The sequence below is a fragment of the Cyprinus carpio genome, chromosome A24, assembly GCF_018340385.1.
Source record: "Cyprinus carpio isolate SPL01 chromosome A24, ASM1834038v1, whole genome shotgun sequence".
NCBI classification, from domain to species: domain Eukaryota; kingdom Metazoa; phylum Chordata; class Actinopteri; order Cypriniformes; family Cyprinidae; genus Cyprinus; species Cyprinus carpio.
In genome coordinates, this window is record NC_056595.1 from 1179607 (window position 1) to 1203433 (window position 23827).

General features: G+C 41.7%; 1 protein-coding gene across 5 annotated transcripts in view; it reads left to right on the forward strand.

Annotated features, from left to right (window-relative positions):
• The window catches only part of LOC109106652 (collagen alpha-1(XV) chain-like), a 70613-nt gene that overhangs the window by 27979 nt on the left and 18807 nt on the right, over positions 1 to 23827 (forward strand). For all 5 annotated transcript variants that reach the window (XM_042714005.1, XM_042714001.1, XM_042714004.1 and 2 more), the window contains exons 4-28: positions 2555 to 2629; positions 3428 to 3520; positions 4760 to 4889; positions 5057 to 5094; positions 5172 to 5330; positions 5496 to 5522; positions 11524 to 11586; positions 12399 to 12467; positions 12570 to 12632; positions 12803 to 12934; positions 13788 to 13841; positions 14144 to 14179; positions 14336 to 14443; positions 14749 to 14814; positions 14898 to 14933; positions 15139 to 15180; positions 15720 to 15782; positions 15912 to 15947; positions 16032 to 16106; positions 16228 to 16293; positions 18655 to 18717; positions 19962 to 20027; positions 20175 to 20210; positions 22426 to 22479; positions 23125 to 23181. In XM_042714005.1, the coding sequence (XP_042569939.1) occupies positions 2555 to 2629; positions 3428 to 3520; positions 4760 to 4889; positions 5057 to 5094; positions 5172 to 5330; positions 5496 to 5522; positions 11524 to 11586; positions 12399 to 12467; positions 12570 to 12632; positions 12803 to 12934; positions 13788 to 13841; positions 14144 to 14179; positions 14336 to 14443; positions 14749 to 14814; positions 14898 to 14933; positions 15139 to 15180; positions 15720 to 15782; positions 15912 to 15947; positions 16032 to 16106; positions 16228 to 16293; positions 18655 to 18717; positions 19962 to 20027; positions 20175 to 20210; positions 22426 to 22479; positions 23125 to 23181 (1707 nt within the window). The remainder of the gene's footprint in view (positions 1 to 2554; positions 2630 to 3427; positions 3521 to 4759; positions 4890 to 5056; positions 5095 to 5171; positions 5331 to 5495; positions 5523 to 11523; positions 11587 to 12398; positions 12468 to 12569; positions 12633 to 12802; positions 12935 to 13787; positions 13842 to 14143; positions 14180 to 14335; positions 14444 to 14748; positions 14815 to 14897; positions 14934 to 15138; positions 15181 to 15719; positions 15783 to 15911; positions 15948 to 16031; positions 16107 to 16227; positions 16294 to 18654; positions 18718 to 19961; positions 20028 to 20174; positions 20211 to 22425; positions 22480 to 23124; positions 23182 to 23827) is intronic.

The window sequence follows — 23827 nt, forward strand, 5'->3', positions numbered from 1 at the left end:
GATGATCGGTGGTTAGTAGACGATCGGTGTGTCGGTAGATGATCGGTGTGTCAGTAGATGATCGGTGGTTAGTAGACGATCGGTGTGTCGGTAGATGATCGGTGTGTCGGTAGATGATCGGTGTGTCAGTAGACGATCGGTGTGTCAGTAGACGATCGGTGTGTCGGTAGACGATCGGTGTGTCGGTAGACGATCGGTGTGTCGGTAGATGATCGGCGTGTCGGTAAACGATCGGTGTGTCAGTAGATGATCGGTGTGTAAATGGATGATCGGACCGTTAGTAGATGAGGCCACATATGACACTAGACACACATCATGTTTTTAAATAACTGCATTGGCTGAATACTGCAGTGGTTTCATAGCTCTGATCAGTCGATTATTCTCGTCTGTGCCTCTTGGCTGTTTGCTTCATCAGCTCTAGAATGTTCTTAATCCGCATTTGTTTTTTCAGTAAAGAAAATAAATCAATCCATGTGTTTGTTTTTATGTTTAAAAATTATCATTCTAGCTCATATGAGATAATTGCACTCACAGGAGCAGAAAAACAACTACTATTGTTTTTGACCAGCTGTGTTTTTTAGTTTCTGTGAGTTTTATAACTTGCCACACACACTGACATTTTCCTGTTTCCAATAAGGTTTGATGTTTTATATGCACTTATTTGGATTATTTTAGACCAATAAGGTTTCTTTGTGGGTGGAGCTACATGTTCTGTTTCTCTTTAAATGACTGATTCAGACTGAAATGGAAGAGATAGTTCATAACACTTGTCGCTCAAAGGTCAAGATAGAAGGTCAGGGCACAAGATTTTGCAACAGGGTTTAAACTGGTCGCTTAGCAGGATCCTCACAATAGCACATTTTTTGTGAGGGCGAAAGATTTCTTAACACAGATTTAAGTTCAACTTGCTCACACAAATTCAGCACATTGACCAACAGGTCTGGTGTGACTGTGTCTTCAGTGTGAGCTGTGCTTCATACAGCGCTACTCTACTATTGACTACAGACTATATGCACCTTTTTGGCCCTTGAAATGTTGCTATAGTAATGTGATGCATCATTTTTAATGTGAATTAAAATGATATTTTACACACAAATCTGAGTTAAAGTCCCTCTTTGGAAAGACTACATCAGGTTGCCCAGTTTGAGTTCTCCCAGAGGTTTTGGATGAAATCCCCTCAACCTTGTGTATGTTGTAAGTGTTAGTGACTCAGACACTGGATTGGAACAGGATGAAATATCAGTGACTCAGAAATTCCTCCTTTTCATATTGATGGAGTTTGTTCTTATCGCTGGAATTGGTTTCCCTTGCTTTATGGACACGATCATGGGAGCATTTCCTCCGTTGTCCTGTTTCATGTGAGGCTGAAGGGGACCTGCTGATTCACAGAGATGCAGACAGACGGCAGCGATCAGATGTTCAGATCTGAATGAAGCATGACTCACGGTTAGCATAGCTGCTAGCTGAGTCAGTTTGGCTGGAAGCACAGGCTAATCAACATGACTAATTCAAACACAGATGCTGCAGGCTGTGAAAAACAGAGGGAATTCAGCTGCTGCGGATTCCTTCACTTCTTTGGGCTTTAACATTGTTCCTTTTTGGGTCATTTTAATTAGAAATTTTATTTATTGTTTTAAATTACACTATTCTGTAGGTAAACCAGATAAAAAATTATAATAAAATAAAAGGAAAGGAAAATTGGTATTATTTGACAGTACATTTTGTTAATGCATTAGGAATTGTGTCAATCAAATAAATCATGACTATAAAAAAAATGAAGTTTGAAGAATAAAAATTGTTAAAAAAAATTAAAAAAAGAATAAATGAATGAACCTGAACATTAATGGATTATGTATGTTTATGAATTAAAATAAACAAATCTATTTATAAATTAATGTAGATTAACTAATCAGTGCTCTAAATTATTTGATCATTATTTTTATTATTAAAGTAGTAGTAGTTTTTATATTATTAAAATTAATAACCTTATTTTAAAGTATTACTTATTAAAGTATTTAATCTATGTCCAGTGAAAGGGGTGAAAATTCATAAAATTATGCTACGTTTTGATTTGATTGATTATGATTGGGCTTGTTGGTGTTCTCTCTCTCTCTCTCTGTCTTTCTTCCCACACTTCCAGCATTTGTTGTTGCTTCAGTGAATGGAAAACAGGTGTGTTTCCTCTGGATCTGTTGCACAAGAGTCTTTGCAGCCACGCCTGTGTTAATCAGGACTTCAGCTCGTTAGAGCGCTGAGAAAACACTGACCTCAGCTTTTACATGCACAGAGGTCAAAGGTCAGGAGCTGATGCTGACCATTCATGATCAGATCAGAACGTGGAGAACAGACTGATGTGTGTCACCTTCACTCTCCTGATTCTGTGTGTGTGTGTGTGTGTGTGTTCAGTGCTGTGTATCAGTGATTTACAGCAGCGGGGGTTGAGTTTTACTCATTCATCTGATAATCAGTTTCAAGCTATTTAAAACTGAAGAGTGAACATTTACAGAAATCTCTCTCTCTTTCTCTCTGTGTGTGTGTGTGTGTGTGTGTGCAGGGCTCGATCCAGCAGCTGCTGTTGACGGCGGATCCCAGCGCTCCGAATGAACAGTGTGAGGAGGACGATCCTTACGTGAGTGTCAGCAGATTCACATCAACAGCATATACATACACAAAACATGCATCACTTTACATTAATAGGTCAACTATAATATAATATGGCACAAAATCAGAAGCTCCTAAAAAAAAGAGGAATTCTGATCATCAACCTCAGAAAGTCATGTTAAATATATGCATTAATGATGAGATCTCCAATACATTTCAGCTCAGTCATTGGTTTTTTTTTTGTTTTGTTTTTTATTTAAGGTTGTGTTTTTTTCAAAATATTAATAAAAGGTTACAATTCCAATTATATTTATTTAAATATATATTTTTGGCCATTTTTGTATATTTTTGAAAATGTGTTTTAAAAATATATATTTTAAAAGCATAATATATGTTGCCCTCGTCTCCTGAAGTGTTTAAAGCCAGCTGTGTTCATATGACAGAGCAGTTAATGCCATGCATGCTTCGGTCAGCAGCGGCTCACTATCACAGCTCGTGTAAGAGAGTCCTCTAGTGGCCACAGTAACACATCACAGGTGCAGGGCGGTGCAGCACATTTCCTGTGAAGCTCTGGTTTTATTCCTGGATTTGGTTTCAAATGCTTTACATAGGACTTGTTGTGAAATGTGTTTTATTTGTATGTTTTATGTTTGCCATTTCAGCATTGCTGCTTGTGGGATTGTTTTAGTTTAATGGCATTTTTGGTCCATTCTTGTAGTTTTTAAAGTGCTGTATAGATGAAAGTGAGTTAATTTTCATCATGTGTCTTCAGACTGCACAGTCAATCCCTAATGAGCAGAAATAACCACTGACTGCATCATTTCAGGCGTCTGGATACGGCAGCGGTGGCGACATCTTCGATGACACGGAGACACCGAGCGAGGTCAAGAAAGTGTTTGAAGAGAGAGAATATACGATGGTGAGTGACACTTTACTGACATCATGTCTAGTACATCAAACTCATTTATTTAAAAAAAGGGGACAGTCCTGTTTAGCCACGGCTGTTCTGCTTGAGTCCATGCAGACATAAATTTAACACACTGTCCTGACCATTAGAAATTAATGGCAAAACAGCATTTGTCCTCCGTCAGAAATCAAAAAACATTTCCTTTTTGTTTTTAGGAAATTCAGCTTCAGATTATGAGTTCAGCTCCATTCAAACAATGCAGACCCTCCCTTCTATAGTCAGCTCATTATTAAACCAATCAATGGTAGCCTCTGCAACCGTAAAAATGTGCACTGATTGACAGTGTGAAATCATCAGTGTACAGAGAGTTATTTTAACTACTTGTGATCCATTCTGCAGAAAATCCAAAGAGCAAGGGAGTATTGAACCTCAGAAGTTTGCCTGATACGACTGTATGAAATGCAGATTTGTAGTCCACAAAAAGGGATTGGTAGGAATCCAGACAGACTGTAGAAATTAAATTCCTGAGCTCACAGATTTCATCACAACTGAAGTCAGGGCCACTGGTCTGTAATCATCTAAGCGGCTAATATTCAGCTTTTTTGGCGCTGGAATAATAGCAGCTGCTCTAACACATGCTGGGACTCTGCATACTCTTAATGAGCAGTTGAATATATCAGTGAACACCGGGGCAAGGGTGTCTGCTCTGCACTTTACCGCTGCAGGTGATATGGAGTCTGCTGTTATATTCCTGACCTCATATTCCTCTGTTCTGAAGGAAGGATGGCCCTCCATTACACTGTCAAATCCCCTACAGACCGCGTGAAGTTCATCAGGCCATGATTTGATCTTGTAGCCTGTGATCTGCTCCAGACGTCTCCAGACACCATGACTTGTTTTTAATGTACACTTGTAACCTCCTTTTGCCTTTTTAACAGCTTCTGATGACTTTATGAAGCTCTTTATCCCCACTCTTAAATGCCTTGGGCTTCTCCCTCCACAATATTTTCATTTCCTTATTAAACCATGGCTTATTATTGTTGTATATGGTAACAGACTTTGAAGGTACTTTAAATATGGGTCCATTTTCTCATATTTTTTAATGTTTATTTATTTTATAGTACTATATATGCTGATATTTATCTGAATAAAAGGCCTGAGTAGCGATGGCGGGGTCTCTGAGTGTGTGCCGGATCAGTTTATTGATTCTCAGGCTTCATTCCTGTATATTCATTGGTTGTTTGGTGTTAGCTTGAGGATATAGAGTCCGGTCCAATGAGAGCGCCACCTACTGAATCTCCCTCGTTCATCACTGAGACGGATGATGAGGACCTGGAGGAAGGCTCTGGAGAGGACATCATCATCATCAGCGGTCCGAAAGGTGTCATCTTCAGTCTTTTCAGCAGCCGTCTGTTATTCACATGATATTTTCCTGAGCCCAGAGTTTACATGACAAGCCTTTATCGGTGCTGAGATCATCTGATTTCTGGAGATATGCATTTATTAGATTTCATCATGATTCCTGTTTCTGTTTTTCCATCACTCCAGAGCCGATCAGATCAGAAGGAGCTTCGCAGGACAGAAATGTGAGTCCATGTCTATCACAGACTCTGTTTTACTCTTTCAGGTCTTCTCCACAGCTGAGTCTCTTGTGCTTTCTCAGGTCATCACCATGCAGAAAGGAGAGAAAGGAGAGCGAGGTCCAGAAGGCCCTCCAGGACCCGCCGGACCCGCCGCTCCACACGCACCAGGAGAACCAGGGCCCCGGGGCCCGCAGGGGCCACCAGGACCGCCTGGAGAACCAGGACAAGACGGCCAGCCTGTAAGTACACCAGAACCAGACTGAAGCACACAGCATCTTCAACAATCACTGTGTGCTTTTGGTTTTTGTTTTTCAATAGTGTTCTTTTTTTTTTTTTTTTTTTTTTATAAAAAAGATATTGGTGAGATACTGAGCTGCATTAATGTTGATTTTGTTCTCTTACAGGGTGATCCAGCGAAAGATGGAGCTCCGGTGAGTATCTTCCCTGTTTCTGTGTGGATACTGTATGTATCATAGAGTACTGAACTCTTGAACATTTGCCCAGGAAATAATAATAATAATAATAATATATTTAGTTCCCTTACCACACATTGGTCCTGTTATACACCTGATTTGAATACATTCATTTTAAATACACTATTTAAAGTTTAGATAACTGATTTAAAGCATTACATCCTATTTACAGTAAAAAAAAAAAAAAAAAAAAAAAAAAAACCCAAACCTAAACATCAAAAAATGGAAAAGGAGTAAGAAACATTTGTTAAGAAATGTATAGTTTTATTAATTAGTGCTGCATTAAATGGATCAAACGTGACAGTAAAGACATTTATAATGTTACTAAAGATTTTGGTTTCAAATAAATGCTGTTCTTTAGAACTTTCTATTCATCTGTGAATCCTGGAAAATAAAATGTATCACAGTTTCCAGAAAAATATTGTGCAGCACAACTGTTTTTAACATTGATAATAATCAGAAATGTTTCTTGAGCAGCAAATTAGTATATTAGAATGATTTCTGAAGATCATGTGACACTGAAGACTGGAGTAATGATGCTGAAAATCGTACTCGGTTACTGCGTATAGGGAAAAGCTCCTTTTTTCCTTGATACTGAAGCCTTTTTTCAATAACGCAGTGCAAGAGCCTTCGAACCCTTTACGCTACACTGCTAAGAGGGAGCTAGCTCCCTGGAGGTGGCATGATGACGGAGTCTGATAGAGGCCGTCGTTGTCATACCGAAAGGACCTGAGCATGCAAGGTCGGGATGTACAGGTTATAGAATCTGACAAAAGTGGACGGCGAGGACCAGCCGGCCACCTCACAGATGTCCTTGATAGAGACACCACTAGACCAGGCCTAAGAAGAGGCCATCCCTCTAGTGGAGTGGGCTCTTACTCCTATGGGGCACTCAAGGCCCATAGAGGAGTAACACAGAGCAATAGTGTCGACTATCCAACGCGAGAGGCGCTGCTTTGAGACCGAAGACCCCTTGGTGCTGCCACCAAAGCAGACAAAAAGTAGGTCAGATTGCCGGAACGGCTATGACCGCTCAATGTATATCCTCAAAGCCCTCACTGGGCAGAGTAATTCCAGCTCTCGCTCGCCTGACAAAGGGGGCAGTGCCAAGAGGGAAATGACCTGTGCTCTGAACAGGGTCGAGAGCACTTTAGGGATTTAGCCATGCCTGGGTTTTAAAATGACCTTTGAGTCATTGGGCCCAAACTCAAGGCATGCAGGGCTCACTGAGAGGGCCTGCAGATCGGCAACACGCTTGACCGATGCTAGAGCAAGGGAGGTCCTTTGAGTGCTCAGAGGACCGTGTGAAGGTCCCAAGTGGGAACAGTGAGAGGACGCGGGGGGTTCAACCGCCTAGAACCTCTTAGGAAACGCACAATGAGGCTTTTTCGACCCACTGATTGGCCAGCGATAGGAGCATGAAATGCTGTAATGGCTGCTACGTACACCTTGAGCGTGGAAGGGGTGAGACCCTTGTCTAGACGCTCTTGGAGAAATGACAGTATCGGAGATACGTCACACTCAACAGGGTCTTCGTTTCGTGCTGAGCACCAGTCATTGAAGACTGACCATTTCTGGGCATAGAGGCATCTTGTAGACGGGGCTCTCGCCTGAGCAATGGTGTGTAGCACGTCCCTTGGGAGGCTTAAAGGCTCCCATCGGGGGACCATAGGTGCAGAGCCCAGAGTTCTGGCTGTGGATGCCAGATTGTCCTGTTCGCCTGAGAGAGGAGGTCCTGCCTAAGGGGGATCGGCCATGGGGCTTTTGTGGAAAGCCTGAATAGCTCCGAGGACCAAACTTGGCTCCTCCAGAGTGGGGCCACCAGGAGGACTCTGTGCTTGTCTTCCTTGACTCGTCTGATGACCTGAGGGATCAGAGCGATCGGGGGAAAAGCGTAAAGGAGGAGGCTGGGCCAGTTGTGGGCCAGCGCATCGGTGTCCTTCGAAAAATAGGTTGGGCAATGAGAGTTGCTTTCTGAGGCGAAGAGGTTGACCTCTGCCTTCCCAAAAATCTCCCAGATTTTGAGAACCGTCTGGGGATAGACCATCCACTCGTCCGAGGGGACATTGCTCCGAGATAGCATGTCTGCTCCCAGATTTGTCCTGCCAGGTATATGCGTCGCCTTGAGTGATCGCAGCCTGGGTAATGCCCATTCCAAGAGGTGCTTTGCCAGTGCGCAGAGGCGGCTGGACGAAAGGCCGCCTTCAAGATTTATGTAGGACACCACTGTCATGCTGTCCGACTGGACTAGGACGTGGCGCCCCTTCAGGATCACTTGAAAGGATTGAAGGGCTCGCTCTACTGCCAGCATCTCGAGGCAGTTGATATGGAGATGACTCTCCTCGTGTGACCACGAGCCGAAGGCTGGTCTGCCCTCGCACAAAGCGCCCCAACCCAGGTTGGACGCATCTGTTGAGAACACCGTTCTTCTGGAAACCGCCTGTAGGGGTACTCCACAAGAGTGCCAGACAGGCCTGGTTGACCCTGATGAGAAAGCGGCCGTGCCGTCAAGCATGAGGTGGGACCCGGAGTTTCAGCCAGTATTGCAGGGGCTGCATTCGTAGGAGGCCGAGCTGTAAAACTGGGGAGGCGGAAGCCATCAGCCCTAGCATTCTCTGAAAGAACTTAAGAGGAAAACAGGCTTTGTTCCTGGTGGAAGCCGCGAGCTGCTGAATTACCAGAGCGCGCTCTGGTGACATGACAGCCCTCATATGGACTGAGTCGAAGACTGCTCCCAGGAACATGATACGTTGGCTGGGGACCAGTGAGCTCTTGGCAAAATTGACCCTGAGTCCTAGGCACTCTAAGTGGCTCAGGAGCATGGATCTGTGATGGTCTAGCTCGGTTCGCGACTGGGCTAGAATGAGGAGCAGGAAATAACGGCTGTAGAACCCCGATCCGCTTTCTGAGGGAGGAACTATTTCTATGGCTCCCTTCCTTAGCAGAGTCATCACCTCGGTGCGGAGGACCTGAGTGTCATCCGATTCTACCAAAGTGGGAATCACCCCACTGAACCGCGGGGGTCTTCGGGTGAACTGCAGTGAGTAGCCGTGTTTTATTATCCACAAAACCCACTTGGACACTCCGGGGATGGCCTGCCAGGCCTCGGCCCGCGTGACAAGAGGTTGGATAGTGTCGGATGGCAGGCCGCTGAACATGGCGCAACAATAGTGGGCCCAGGTTGCAGAGCAGGCAGGCGAGAGAGCTTTTGGGGTGGTCCGGCCGTGGCAGGACGTTGCCCCTTCCTCTTTCTTCCCCAATGATCAGGAAGATTTGGAGGGCGTCGGGTCCAGCACAATCCTTGGCCGGGAGCCCTGATGTCAGTGGCGGTTTAGTACGCTTAACGGGGCGAGCTTGCTGATGCTGCTCCTTAGGGGGCGCCGCCTGTGAGGTAGAAGGGGCAGGCTTGCTCTGATGCTGAGTCGGCGCAGTCCTGGGGCGACTCGAGGCAGAGCTGGAGCGTTTGGGCAGGAAGTCTTGCATGGCCTGGGACGACTTCTGTGCTGCAGTGAAACGCTCGGTGAATCCCTCTACAACTGGCCCAAAGAGACCGGATGGAGAAACTGGGGCATCGAGAAAGGCCACCTTGTCGCTCTCTTTGATCTCAATCAAGTTGATCCAGAGGTGGCGCTCAAGCACAATCATGTTGGCCCATGGAACCTCCGATGGCCTGGGCCGTGGCTTTCGTGGCACACAGGGCCAAATCTGTGGCACTGCAGAGGTTGCGAAAGGCGGGTGCGTCAGAGCTAGACTCATTCAGGGTACGGAGAAGCTTTGCCTGAAACACTTGAAGAATGGCCATGGTGTGCAACGCTGAAGCAGCTTGGCCCGCAGAAGTATAGGCTCTGCCAGCCATGGCAGAGGTAGTCCTGCAGGACTTAGAAGGAAGGGCTCTCTTGCTTTTCCACCCCACAGCCGCGGGAGGGCAGAGGTGAGCAGCCACGGCCTCGTCCAGGGGCGGCATTTGCTCATAGCTCTTCTCCTGAGAGCCATCCACTGAAGTGAGAGCTGCAGAGGAGGTAGTGCGTAAGTGGGCCGAGAAGGGGGCGCGCCACGACTTAGTCAGCTCGTCGTGAACTTCAGGGAAGAACAGGGCAGAGCGCTGGCAGGGGGCTTGGCGGCGTCCCGGCAGGTACCACTCGTCCAGTCTGATGCGCGTTGGCTCTTCAGGGGGAGCCCACTCTAAATCGAGCTCCTCGACGGCTTTGGAGAGGATGCGGAAAAGCTCGGCATCCATCCCAGCTCTGGCGTTGATGGGATCAAATGACGGCATGTGGGCGGGGTCAGAATCCCCCAATCCTCCGTTTCAGAAGCCACGATTGACACTAAGTCATCAAGCAGCTCGTCCCCGAGCCGCCAAAAGAGACAAGGTCGCTCGCTTCAGCCATAGGACGCTACTCTGGGCGTGAGAAGAGAACGGGGGACAGCTCTCTCATAGGAGAGGGTGAGGCACGCGGGTGCTCGGCCGGCGTGAGCTCACCCAAATCCGGGCGCTGAACCCCTCTACCCCGCTGTCTTTTCCTGGCCGGCTCGCGGGAGGAAAGAGACGGTGGGGGCGCGAGGGGTGGGACCGCTTTCATAAAAGAAAGCAATCCGCGAGCGCAGAGAGTCTCAGCATGAAGTCCCGTGGGGTTTTCCCAGGCAAAAGACGCACTCACCGTGGCCGTCATCTTCATGCAGAGGAGCTCTGCATGTGCCACAGCTGTGAAAACGGCATTAGAAACGCTCTTTTGCGCGGCATTTGAGTTATTGATGTTAATGTTTGAGAAGCGTTTGTTGTCGGCAGGAGATCCGCTGAGAAGCGGCCGGAAGCGGGAAGCGGGCGGCTTGAGAACGGTGCTAGGGAGCAGCCGTCCGCAAGAGCGCCGGCGCTGCAGGCGATCAGCGATCTCAGCTGGTCCGCTGAGGTGCCTCTTCGACGGCAAGAGCTCGTTCCAGGTGAAGGCATTCAGTAAAGATCCAGCGAAGTGAAGTCATCGCTGAAGGAGTAAGATCTGATTTCCTCTGGCGATTTGCCTGCTTATATAGCCATTCGCCCCGCCCATTTTGGCGGGCTTTGGCGCGCTGCATCGCCACAGGCTCGCGCAGCTACGCAGCACTGTCATTGGTTTAAAAAAGTTTACAGATTAAACCAATGGCAGTGCAGTTGCACTGCGTTATTGAAAAAAGGCTTCAGTATCGAGGAAAAAAGGAGCTTTTCCCCATAGGCAGTATGAGTGAAGTATCGAAAGGGAAACAGCTGCGCATCACAGAAATAAATTACAGTTTAACAAAGATTCACACAGAAAACAGCTGTTTTAAACTGTAATAATATTTCACTGTTTTACTGTGTTTTTGATCAAATAAATGCAGCCTCAGTGAGCAGAAAAGACTTCTTTCAAAAACATTTAAAGAACATTAGTATATATTGAGTTTTTTTGTTTTATTTTTATAAAGTTATCATTGATATATAGCCTTTGTGAAAGCTTTGCTTTTGGATGTGAAGTGAAACAGCAACAGATTTTCTTCCAGCAGCCTCAGGATGTGGAAATAGAAATGGAAATGCTTGAGGAATGTACACTTTATGTCCCATGAACTGTCTGAGGCCAAACCGACTCTAAACTCAAGCTCAACATCAAGCCTTTAATGCTACATGTATATTTACTGCAGCAGTGGTCTCCGCTGGACGTTTGACTCATGTGTGTGCAGCAGAGCCCAGAAATACACACTAATGTTTTAGTAGCTGGAATCAATGCCTCATTATTAGTGAGTCATGGTCAGTGAATTGTCGCTCAGTCTGTCAGCGGTCATCAGAGAACGTGAGCACCTGTAGGGCTGAGTAAAGCACTGGCCCGCACTGACCTTCTGTCAGATCTGTGTGAGAGAGTGTGCCTTTAACACCACTGCCTTATTCTGGACAAAACTAACATGAACGTCTGTGAGCATTTGCTTTGTTTTACCCTCTTTCTGTCACGTACAGGGAGAGGCTGGACCTCCGGGATTCCCCGGCCTTCCTGGAGATCCGGGTCCCAAAGGTGACAAGGTATGACACACACTGCTGATTATATTTTATAATAGCATGCCTAACAAACCTATAGAGTCTGTCAGTCAGGTTTCAGAAGTAAACTCTCCATTCATTTTCTCCATAGAGAAAATGAGTTTTTATTTTTTTTATTTTTTAATATAACAGACTCGTTATGAGCTCCTAGGTTGTTAATTGATGGCATATGCTTTAGTTGAAGCCATTAGATCATTATTTTAACTTGTTTAAAATAATCAAGTTTATTTTGAGGAATTTGCAGTGAAAACTACATTACCCATGATACTGTGCAGAAAATTCCACCAATCAGAGAGTGAGCAAAGTGCTTTAGCTCCGTCCACTGCCATAAGTCATGGCAAATCCAGACTTCCTATGCTCTCAAAATACTGAAATATTTGTATATACGTATGCAAATTTAGCAACAAACCTAAAATATATTGTTTTTTGTGGAATATAATCAACAGCTTTAAATGCATAGTTTTATATTTCTCCATCATTTTTAATTTGATTAATGTCATTCACAATGCTTCATGGGATTGTAGTTCTTCCTTCAGTTAACCATTAATGTCGCAGACTTGTGTCTTTCTGTCTGATGTTGTGATTCTGCTTCATATCAGAGTCTGTAATGCTGTGATTCTCCTCATAGCTGGTTGGTTTGATTCATGGATTGTAACGCTTTAATAAAAATCCCTATGGGAAAAATGAATGGGATAAGACTTGAACCAGAGCTGCTGGAGCCGTGTTGACTGCTAACATGATGAATCCAGGCCAATCATAGCAAACGATCCACTGTTCCCTGGCTTATGCTTTGATAGGGCGATCCTGGTGTGGGCATCCCGGGACCACCTGGACCTCCCGGACCGCCAGGGACATTCAAGTATCCGGTGTGTACCATAATAGGTTATTATGTACATATTTATATAATTATTTACACCATAATAGCAGATGGCCTGACTGTAAACTCACTGAGTGTTTCCCACGAGCAGGACGGCATCGCCGGCTCCGGATCAAGCTATGTGGATCTGGACAGCGACACAGAGCTGATACGGGTGCGTTATTACAGTCTGTTCAAATCAAGAGAGCTATGAGACACTTAAATGATTTAACACTGTACAAAAGGAGACATGAGGTAGTCATATGTGTAAGATGTATGGATATGAGTTGTCAGACAAAGAATTTGGTACTCAGATTAATTGTTAGTGTTTTCGACTTCTACCAGGGTCCTCCAGGGCCACCGGGGCCACCGGGCCGTCCAGGACTTCCGGGCCCTTCTGTGGGAGCTCAGCCGGGGCCGGTCGGGCCTCCAGGAGCTCCAGGAAAAGACGGGGAGACAGGGAAGCCTGGACTCCCGGTGAGTGAGGATCGTGCTGGAGTTTAAGCAGGCGTTTATAGACCCACTTTTCCCGTGGAGTAATGAATGGAGACAGTGTTGATTACCAAAAATGAAGCCATACAATAATTGAATTTTGTCTTAAAGGGTCTTAAAGGGTATCGTACAAATATACGCTACCATTTTTTAATACAAATATTTAATATTAAATACATTTATTCATAACTGAATCAAAAGTGACAGTAAATTCTTAAAGGGTCTTAAAGGGTTATCAGAAGATAAAATTGTTTCAAATAAATGCTGTTCTGTTTTGAACTTTAATAATCAGAATGTTTTCTTGGAGAGTGAATCCTGAAAAATAAAATCCAATGTTCACAGTTTAAGATCTCACAGTCAGGAAAAATATTGTGCAGCACTCACTGTTTTTGGACTAGACAGAGGTCTTCATCGCCCCCCCCCCAACATTGTTAATAATCAGAAATGTTTCTTGAGCAGCAAATGAGCATATTAGAATGATTTCTGAAGATCGTGATGATGCCAGAGGTTCAGTTTTGATGATGTTGTGTGTGTAAGATCTCGAGGGACAGTCAGGAACACAGGACTTTTATTTTGGCTGAGCTCTTCATCTCAGCAGGTGTTAATAGTCCTGATGGACTAGACAGAGGTCTTCAGGTCTTCAATGAGATTGGTCTTTTATTTTGTTTGTGGTCTTGATGTAATAGGGTGTTGTTTTTAGTTATTGAATGAGAGTGTGAGAAACACACTTCAGATGATACCATATAGACAGTTATCATCTGTCGCCATTTGTATTGTATTTATCATTAATATTCGATATATGCAGGAGGTCCTCATGTGGTGATTTCTCTCGTTTTAGGGTGAAAATGGGCGAGACGGTCAAACAGGCAAAGAAGGAGAGAAAGGACAGAAAGTAAGATCTCTGAATATGAAACATGGCTTTGTCCAGGGGTATATTTTCTTGCGTTTGTATTTGTCACCGTTGGTTGGTTTTATTCTTTATTTTATTCCTGTGTTCCTCTCTTGCTGTCTTTGAACATTTAGATACATGGTTATTATACATACACATTTAGTGAAGTCACACCTTCCACAGATTGTCTTTTTCAAGCTCATAATCTCCTGATCTCCAGCCTTGTGTGCCTCCAAACCCTCCTGCAGAATCAAATGTCTTTCCAAACAGGGATTTTGACACATCTTGTGTTTTTTTTTTGGCAGGGTGAACCAGGTTTACCTGGAATCATGGGACCAAAGGTAAAGTCATTTGGATCATGCTGTTTCAGATCAGCTCCTTGTCTTGTAGATTAATGACTTCAAGTGATGAGCAAAAACATTGTGAACAATCTGAGATGTATTATTAGTTTGAAGACTAGGCTGTTGATAACTTTCGAAGTGATCTTTGTCCGTCAGGGTGATGCAGGCCAGCCGGGGCTCCCAGGACAGACGGGATCTGAGGGCCCCAGGGGTCAGCCAGGCCCTCCGGGACCTCCGGGAAAGGGCTTCAGCTTTGACATGATGGTGTGTTTCACAGACCTTCAGAGTCTATAGATTTAGCAGGGTTTTTTTATTTGTTTGTTTGTTTATTTGTCCTTTCCTTTCCTTTATTTGTTTGTTTTTAACCATTTATTTATTTACATGTGAGTGTTGGCTATTTTATTAAAGGAGTACAGATTTGTATTTGTTCACATGTTCTCCTTTTGTCTGAAGAACTGAAAACTCTTGAAAGTGAATCTGATGCTTGTGTTTGAATTAGTGAAGTGACCTGTGGTTTTAGCCTTTGATTAAACGGTGTTGTTTTTATTTGTCTGTCTGTTTTGTGGCAGGATTTGGAGGGGTCGGGTCTGGATGGAAGCAGTGGTTTCAGCCCTGTTCTGCCCAGAGGACCACCTGTACGTACATTCACATTTACTGAGGCTTTTCTGGCTCTTACAGCTGAACTGCAGCTCATTCTCGTGCATATTCTCATCCTCAGGGTCTTCCTGGGCTCCCAGGACCTCCAGGACCACAGGTACATGCACAATAGAGATCTGAACAAAACACAGAGAAATCTGGCATGATCTATCAATACTGTAAAATCCATGATATGGCATCTGTTATGCGATTTTTACCTGGCATTACCTGGGAATTAATATTTAGATGATGCATATCTGTCTAAACCTTTATTAGTGTTAGAGATGCTTTAGATTTAAATGAACCCAACTCTACACTTTCAGGGCAAAGAAGGAGCCGTCGGTCCTCCGGGTGTTTCAGTAAAGGTCTGTGCTCCTCACACACAATCACCTATACATCCACACACACACTTCCACAACTGTTTCCATTCCTGCTTTCCAAAGGAAGCACGCCATTCCCATCCACCTGTTCCCCATTAGACCCAAATTTCCTATCTTCAGCACATCTGTAAGGGTCAGTGAATGCATCTCAGGCTTTGAACTCCTTCATAGTGTAATTCAAAGTAAAAATGCATTGCAATGGCTTTATATTACATAACACACACAGTTACAGAAGTTGGATTCAGGAAGTTATCAGCTAAATCTGATCCCACTTAATATAACACAAGTAAATTGCTCCCATGTTTAGTGGCAAACATACTATCTGCCATAAACATGATTAATATAGCTTCACAAATTCTTAGAAATTCTGCAAAGGATAACTATTTTATATGTGATTTACTATATGCTATATAAATATTATAAAATTATGATACTTGTTTGTGCAACACAGACATTCATTTAACATTTGATTTAGTGTTTAACGCTTAATTTTTTTTATAATCATGTCTCCTTCACTCCACTAGGGGGAGCCAGGCGCTAAAGGAGACGATGGACAGCCTGGGTCATCTGGACTGCCTGGGCGACAAGTAAATATATCAAACAAAATAGGCTGAATAAAATTATAGTCATTCTATTTCCATCAATTTAAGAATCCTTTCTGATAATAAAATTCAGGGATTTGTTTTTAATTTGCTGTTTTGTAAACTTTTTTTTAGGGGGAAAGGGGAGAGAAAGGGGATATGGGTCAGAAGGTTTGTATCCAAATCACATTTGTGACGTGTCTCTCTCAGAACCATCAGCTTCGATGCCAGTGGTTGATGTGTTTTGTGTTTCAGGGAGAGAGAGGTCTGGACGGAATCGGTTTACCTGGACCTCCTGGACCTCCTGGACCAGTCATCAACCTACATGAGGTCCATTAACATGAGTCCATTAACATCTAGAATTTGTTTTAAATGTCACACTGGATTGATTTTGGAGATGAAGATGCTAATTGCATTTTTAGTGAACTCTGCACTGTTTTTCCACCCTCAGTTGATGCTGAATGACACTGAAGGATTCTTTAACCTCTCAGGGATTTTTGAACCACAAGGGCCATCGGTAAGAAATCACTCCCTAAACTTTTTTGTCTGTATGTTCACGGCCTAATCAGTATGGCTTAATGAACCTTTATCAACACCAAATCAGAAATGTCTTTTTGTTCATATTCGTACACTGATCCTGAAGTGCAAATGAAATTCACAAACCAGAACACAAATCCGCAAATCAGAAATGAAAACAGCAAATCTCAAAACACAACAGATCAGAAAAGACAGCTGCAAACTGGAAAAGACAAAGCAAATCTAAAACCAGATTAGGCAATTCAGAAAAACACAACAGCGAAGCAGAAAACACAATGAATCAGGAAACATAACAGTGAATCAGAAAACATAACAGTGAATCAGAAAACATAACAGTGAATCAGAAAACAGTGAATCAGAAAACACAATGAATCAGGAAACATAACAGTGAATCAGAAAAAAAACAGTGAATCAGAAAACAGTGAATCAGAAAACAGTGAATCAGAAAACATAACAGTGTAACAGAAAACACAACAGTGAAGCGGAAAAACAGTAATGAATCAGCAAGCATAACAATGAATCAGTGAACATAACCGCGAATCAGAAAAACACAATAATGAATCGGAAAATATAATGATGAATCAGAAAAAACACAACAGTGAATCAGGAAACAGAGCAATGAATCAGAAAACACAACAGTGAATCGGAAAACACAACAGCGAATCAGGAAACAATGAATCAGAAAACACAACAGTGAATCAGAAAACACAACAGTGAATCGGAAAAACAGCAATGAATCAGGAAACAATGAATCAGAAAACACAACAGTGAATCAGAAAACACAACAGTGAATCGGAAAACACAACAGCGAATCAGGAAACAATGAATCAGAAAACACAACAATGAATCAGAAAACACAACAGCGAATCAGAAAACACAACAGCGAATCAGGAAACACAACAGCGAATCAGGAAACACAACAGCGAATCAGAAAACACAACAGTGAATCGGAAAAACAGCAATGAATCAGGAAGCATAACAATGAATCAGTGAACATAACAGTGAATCAGAAAAACACAATAATGAATCAGAAAATATAATGGTGAATCAGAAAAAACACAACAGTGAATCAGAAAACAGAGCAATGAATCAGGAAGCATAACAATGAATCAGTGAACATAACAGTGAATCAGAAAAACACAATAATGAATCAGAAAATATAATGGTGAATCAGAAAAAACACAACAGTGAATCAGAAAACACAACAATGAATCAGAAAACACAACAGTGAATCAGAAAACACAACAGTGAATTGGAAAAACAGCAATGAATCAGGAAGCATAACAATGAATCAGTGAACATAACAGCGAATCAGAAAAAACACAACAGTGAATCAGAAAACACAACAATGAATCGGAAAACACAACATAGAGTCAGAAAATGCACCAGCAAATTATAAACTTGTATTTAGGGTAAATGTGAAGGCCAGTTAGAAATGCTGTCTGACATCCTTCAGCCATTCTGGATGTCATCTTGCTTTATTATTAATACTATCAAGTTATTATGAAGTAAATTATAATGAAGATTAACTTTTAAAGTCAATGAATGAACTCTAAAATGAAATTTAAAACTCACAAATAACAAAAATATAGTCATTTTTGTGGTGGAATATAAATTCAGCAGAAGCTCAACAAGCATGAAATATGGCTGTCATCTTATATTGTACTTTTGGCCATAGTATTCCAACTATTATTTTTCATTATATTTCTCACTGCTTTTAATTCCCAAACTGCTCTCATTCTATTTCGAATACACAAACAGAAACGCTGAAGATAGACGGGCGTAGATTTTACGATACAATAGCTGCTCAAAACCACACACTCGCTTCACGGAACGCACAGGAATGTAAACACACTGTGGTTTAATTGCATTATTTACAATAAGTCTTTGAGTTGCCTGTGAAATTGTGTTTTAAACACATTATGACACATTAGCTTTGCTTCATTGCGTAATTAACAGGCACTGACGAGCAGAAGTGTAGTGAAATAAACAGAGATTTGTGCAGCATGTGAAAGGTTCCTCAGAGCAGAGCTTTCTGTTTCAGAGTCAAATGCTTGCAGTTCTTTAGATTTTATGATACAATACACAAAAAACATAACTTCCAAATGTGCCATGCGGTTTGAGATAATAACCCAGACGCTGCTCCACAAAAACACATTCTATATTGTGATGGTCTCAGTGGAACATTTAAATAGAACAATTACTGGAATTCAGTAAGTGTTTCAGCATCTGAAATTACGTATATTTCGAAGTTAATGTAAGTAATTACAGTTGAAAGCCTTGGTTTGAGGATCGTGAATATTTGTGTGGTCTTTGCACTTATTTTGTTTTATTCCACCAGGGACCAAGGGGTCCGAAGGGTGATACCGGGGCCCCGGGGGTTCAGGGGCCTCCAGGATTAAAGGTAAATTTGGAGATGCATCAGTACAGCAGGTGTGAATGAGTGTGAGTGTGTGATTTGAGAGGAGAGGAAGTGGAGCATGCTGGTGCTGTCTGTCGGCATGTAATCAAGAATCTAATCGTTCGAGGTTCAGAACATGCAAACCTCTCGAAATACTCCATATCAGACCACACATACAGCACATACACTCAGAACTGCTCAAACATGTTTCATTTCAAAGGTTCAGTATCTGATTCATTTAATTCAGTCAGCTTCAAGGTATGATCACTCTGGGGCCACGGAGAGTTCCTAGTGATTTAAAATGATTTAAAAAATAAATACATACATAAATCAACCTAAATTAATAATGACAAGCATCTATATTGAATTAACTGACTGTTATTATTATTTAACATTATTTTGTATTTTGTCTTATTTTAATAACTGAGATTTTATTAGTATTGTGAAATTGTATTTCAGTGTAAACAGCTGTTTTCTATGTGAATATCTGTTAAACTGTAATTTATTTCTGTGATGCGCAGCTGTATTTTCAGCACCATTACTCCAGTCTTCAGTGTCACATGATCTTCAGAAATCATTCTAATATGATGATTTGCTGCTCAAGAAACATTTCTGATTATTATCAATGTTGAACACAGTTGTGCTGCACAATATTTCTGTGGAGACTGTGATACATTTTATTTTTCAGGATTCAAAGATGAAAAGAAAGTTCAGAAGAACAGCATTAATTAGAAATCTTTTATAACATTATAGAGTCGCTTTTGATCCATTTAATGTGCCCTTAAAAAGTATTAATTACTTAAAAAAAAACATATATATATTTTACACCACACTTTGTGATGGTAGTGTGTAGAATGAAACAAATAGTGTGTAAATAATAGAACCAGATTGGATTGTCCTAATGGATATTGATCTGTTGATGTGTCATAATCCTAATCGCTGCATTCTCTCATAATATCTGACTGATGATGGAGGACTGGAATCATATCGCACTGTGAGAAACAAAACACCAGGCGAGATTCATTCTGAATGCCTGGGGAACATACTGTAAACACACAGCAGAGAAACATAATGACTACCAGACTACACACACACACACACACACACACACACACACCACAGAGGTTTGCGTGTGTATCATATTCTGATTTCATAGATTGTCATCAGAAGTTCTTGTCATAGCTAAATATGGATATGAGTGTGTTTTTTAATTCTGTTATGTGTGTTTGGCATGAATTCCGCTGCAGGGTCAGAAAGGAGAGCCGGGGATTGTGTCTGGAGTTCATGCACCGCAGGGACCCAAAGGACTGAAGGTCACCCATGACTTCTTTAACTGTTACAGTCCTCTAACCGCTGCATTACTCAACACCAAACCTCTCAGCTCAGATAGACAGACTTGATTTGTCACGGTTGTAAAGCATTTATTTGATTTCCTTGCTGTGTTTCTTTGATTCTCACAGGGAGATGGTGGCGTTCCTGGACCTCCAGGTCAAACGGTAAGAGGAAGATGTTGTGACTCATGTATCCAGCTTTGGCTCTTATTATTCATTATGAATGTTCCAAATGAAAGTTTAGAGGGAGTGTGTATAATTAATCCCATAAATTATCAGAAAAATATAGTTTTTATATAATATAATTTACATTATTCTCCAACTATTTTTCTGGTGTTCCTCAATTTTCTTGTAGAAATTCATTTTCTATAACTTAAAGCTTTATCAGAATCAGAAAGAGCTTAATTGCCAGGTATGCCTGCACATACAAGGAATTTGTTTTAGTGACATAAGCTTCCAGTACACAGAGACAACAACAACAACACACAGACAAAAAAATAAATAAAAAAATACACTTATGTAAATAGACAAATATTGAAAAATAAATAGAAAAATAAATAATTTTTTATTTATTGGCCTGATTATATAAGACTCTGTCCCCATTTCTGTAGGCATCCTCTTTGGCCTGACGGAGCTGTCTGAGTTTTGCTGTAAACCATGGCTTATCATTGTTGAATGTTAAATAAGTCCTGGTAGGAATGCATATATCCTCACAAAAACTAATATAGAATGTCACAGTCTCTGTGAGTTTGTCCAGATCGGTGGTAGCAGCTTCTAAGACACTCCAATCAGTGAGGTCAAAACAGGCTTTTAAATCCTGCTCTGCTTCGTTGGTCCATCTCTTTACAGTCTTTACTACAGGTTTAGCAGATTTAAGTTTTTGCCTGTAGGTCTGTATAAGATGAACCAGACAGTGATCAGAGAGCCCCAGAGCTGCTCGTGGAACAGAGTGATATGCATCCTTTATTGTGGTGTAACAGTGATCCAATATATTACTGTCTCTTGTGGGACATGTAACATGCTGTCTGTATTTTGGCAGCTCACGGGAGAGATTGGCTTTATTAAAGTCCCCAAGAATGATTAAAACAGAGTCCGGGTGTTGTTGTTCTGTCTCTGTGATCTGATCGGTGAGTTTCTGTAAAGCCAGGCTCACGTGCGCTTGCGGAGGGATGTAAACACTCACCAGAATGAACGAGTGAATAGAACGGCTTGCGGTTGACAAAAAGCACTTCTAGATCTGAGCAGCACATCTTCTTTAACACAGTTACATCTGTGCACCACCGTTCATTGATATAAAAGCACGTCCCGCCGCCACGCGATTTCCCCTTCGATTCTGCGTCGTGATCTGCTCTAAACAGCTGAAAGCCGGGCAGATGGAGCGTGATGTACGGAATGGCGTTCGAAATCCGTGCTTCCTGAGCTTGATGAACGCACCGGTTCTCTTCCCCTGTCTGCGTGTCCTGAGGCGCTTGATCAGCGCAGCTGCTCCACCAACTACTATGTTCAGCAAAACATACAAATAATCAAAAACCGGTAGGAGACTTTGTGGTGTGTTCTGCCAAATGCTCAGCAGTTCATTCCTGGTGAAAATGATTGAGTATAAAAAAAAAAAAACAGGACACCCTAACAAAAACAATAAAACAACTAGAGAGTGAAGCACCGTGGCTGCCACGTGTAAAAGCGGCGCCATTTTGCTATATAGAATAATGGTAATCTTGAATTAGTTCATTTTAAATTTTGAATTTTTTGAATTATGAAAATTATGAATAATTTTGAATTAGTTAAATTTAGTTCAATTTCTCACAGTTTACAGCATAGTCATTTTTCAGTCCACATTTAAAACAAAAATACCACAAGAAACGACAAATTCACGGCCAAACAGTGCACACTTGACATTTAATATACAACTATGTGAAATGGACCAATGGGAGTTCCCTTTGGGCGGAGCTACACAACACAATGCAAATCTGCCATTTTGATACTTTTCTGCAATTCTTACAACAGACGTTTAATCTACTTTCATGTTGGCATTGACTTGAATGTCATTATATATAGAGAGAGAGAGAGAAAGATAGATGGATATCAGATTATATATAAACATACAAGTTCACATTGTTATTATCCCATATTCTCAACAAGCCAGACCTGTTCATTCATTATAGTTGTTTTAAACACTTAATCTCAGGACTATTTCCCTCTATGTACTCTTTTACAACTCATATGTGTTTTCCCTTTCCGGGGGCTTTACTGTTTACGTACAGCTGCTTCTGTTCAAAAAGTTTTGGAAAAAGTGCTGAGGCAAAGCAGACGACACTCAGCTCTGCACCTGTTTGTGTTAGTCTGCATTCCTGTGATTTCTGTCTCATTTCATCACATCCAGGGCCCCATCGGACCCGCTGGACCAAAGGGCGAGTTTGGATTCCCAGGACGTCCGGTAAGTTTCCTAAAAACATAAACATATACATGCAGACTCAAAATACAGTATACAACATCTGTCATTAACTGCATTAGTGGACATTACAGCATTATATAATGCTTTATAAGATCAGCATTAATGTTCAAAAGGTTGGGGTCCGTAAGAGTATTTAATGTTTCTGAAAGAAGTCTCTTCTGCTCATCAAGGCTGCATTTATTTGATCAAAAATACAGTAAAACTGTGAAATATAATTTACAGTTTCAGACAGCTGTCATTTCTGTGATGTGCAGCTGTATTTTCAGCATCATTACTCCAGTCTTCAGTGTCACATGATCTTCAGAAATCATTCTAATATGATGATTTGCTGCTCAAGAAACATTTCTGATTATTATCAATGTTGAAAACAGTTGTGCTGCACAATATTTCTGTGGAAACTGTGATTTTCAGGGTTCACAAATGAACAGAAAGTTCAGAAGAGCAGCATTTATTTTAAATAGAAATCTTTTGTAACATTATGAATGTCTTTCCTGACACTTTTGATCCATTTAATGTGCCCTTGACAAATAAAAGTGTTAATTTCTTTAATACCCCAAACTTTTGAGCATATGTATATACACAGTATGTTATGGTTGTGATCATGGATGTGATGCTGTGTCTCCTCAGGGTCGTCCAGGAATTAACGGCCGTAAGGGTGAAAAAGGGAATTCTGTCGGTTTACCTGTGAGTTTATCTGATTTGTCTCCAAAAACTATGTGTTATTACTTTTCTGTTCAGAAAAAAAGATAGTGTTCTTGATTTTAGCATTTTCAGGTTCTGGATGTATTTTCTAAAATCATCTCTCATATTTCTGAAACATATTATTAGCACTTTTAACGGCACCCATTTTCGAATGAAATGGCACTGATTACTGCAGTAGCATACCTGTATGTCATCGTATAGCAGCCTTGAAGCTCAGGCTTTGTCTGTCTTAATACATAGTTTTAATACATTATTGTTTAATAAAATGTATATATGAAAATAAATATTTTAAATGGTACTTCAGTAACAAAACTAGATTGTTGAGCTCTCTGTTTCTCAAACCATGTCAAAAAATGTACAAGAACCAAAATGGCAATCTTGATATTCTTAAAAAAAAAAAAAAAAAAGGAATCAAAGTATATTTAAAGGAACAGTTTTATTGAAAATGTGTTCACCCTCAGGCCATAATTATGTAGATGAGTTTGTTTCTTCATCAGGTTTGTAGAAATGTAGCACTGCATCAGTGTCTCAGCAATGGATGCTCTGCAGTGAATGGGTGCCGTCAGAATGAGAGTCCAAACAGCTGATAAAAACATCACAATAATCCACAAGTAATCCACAGCACTCC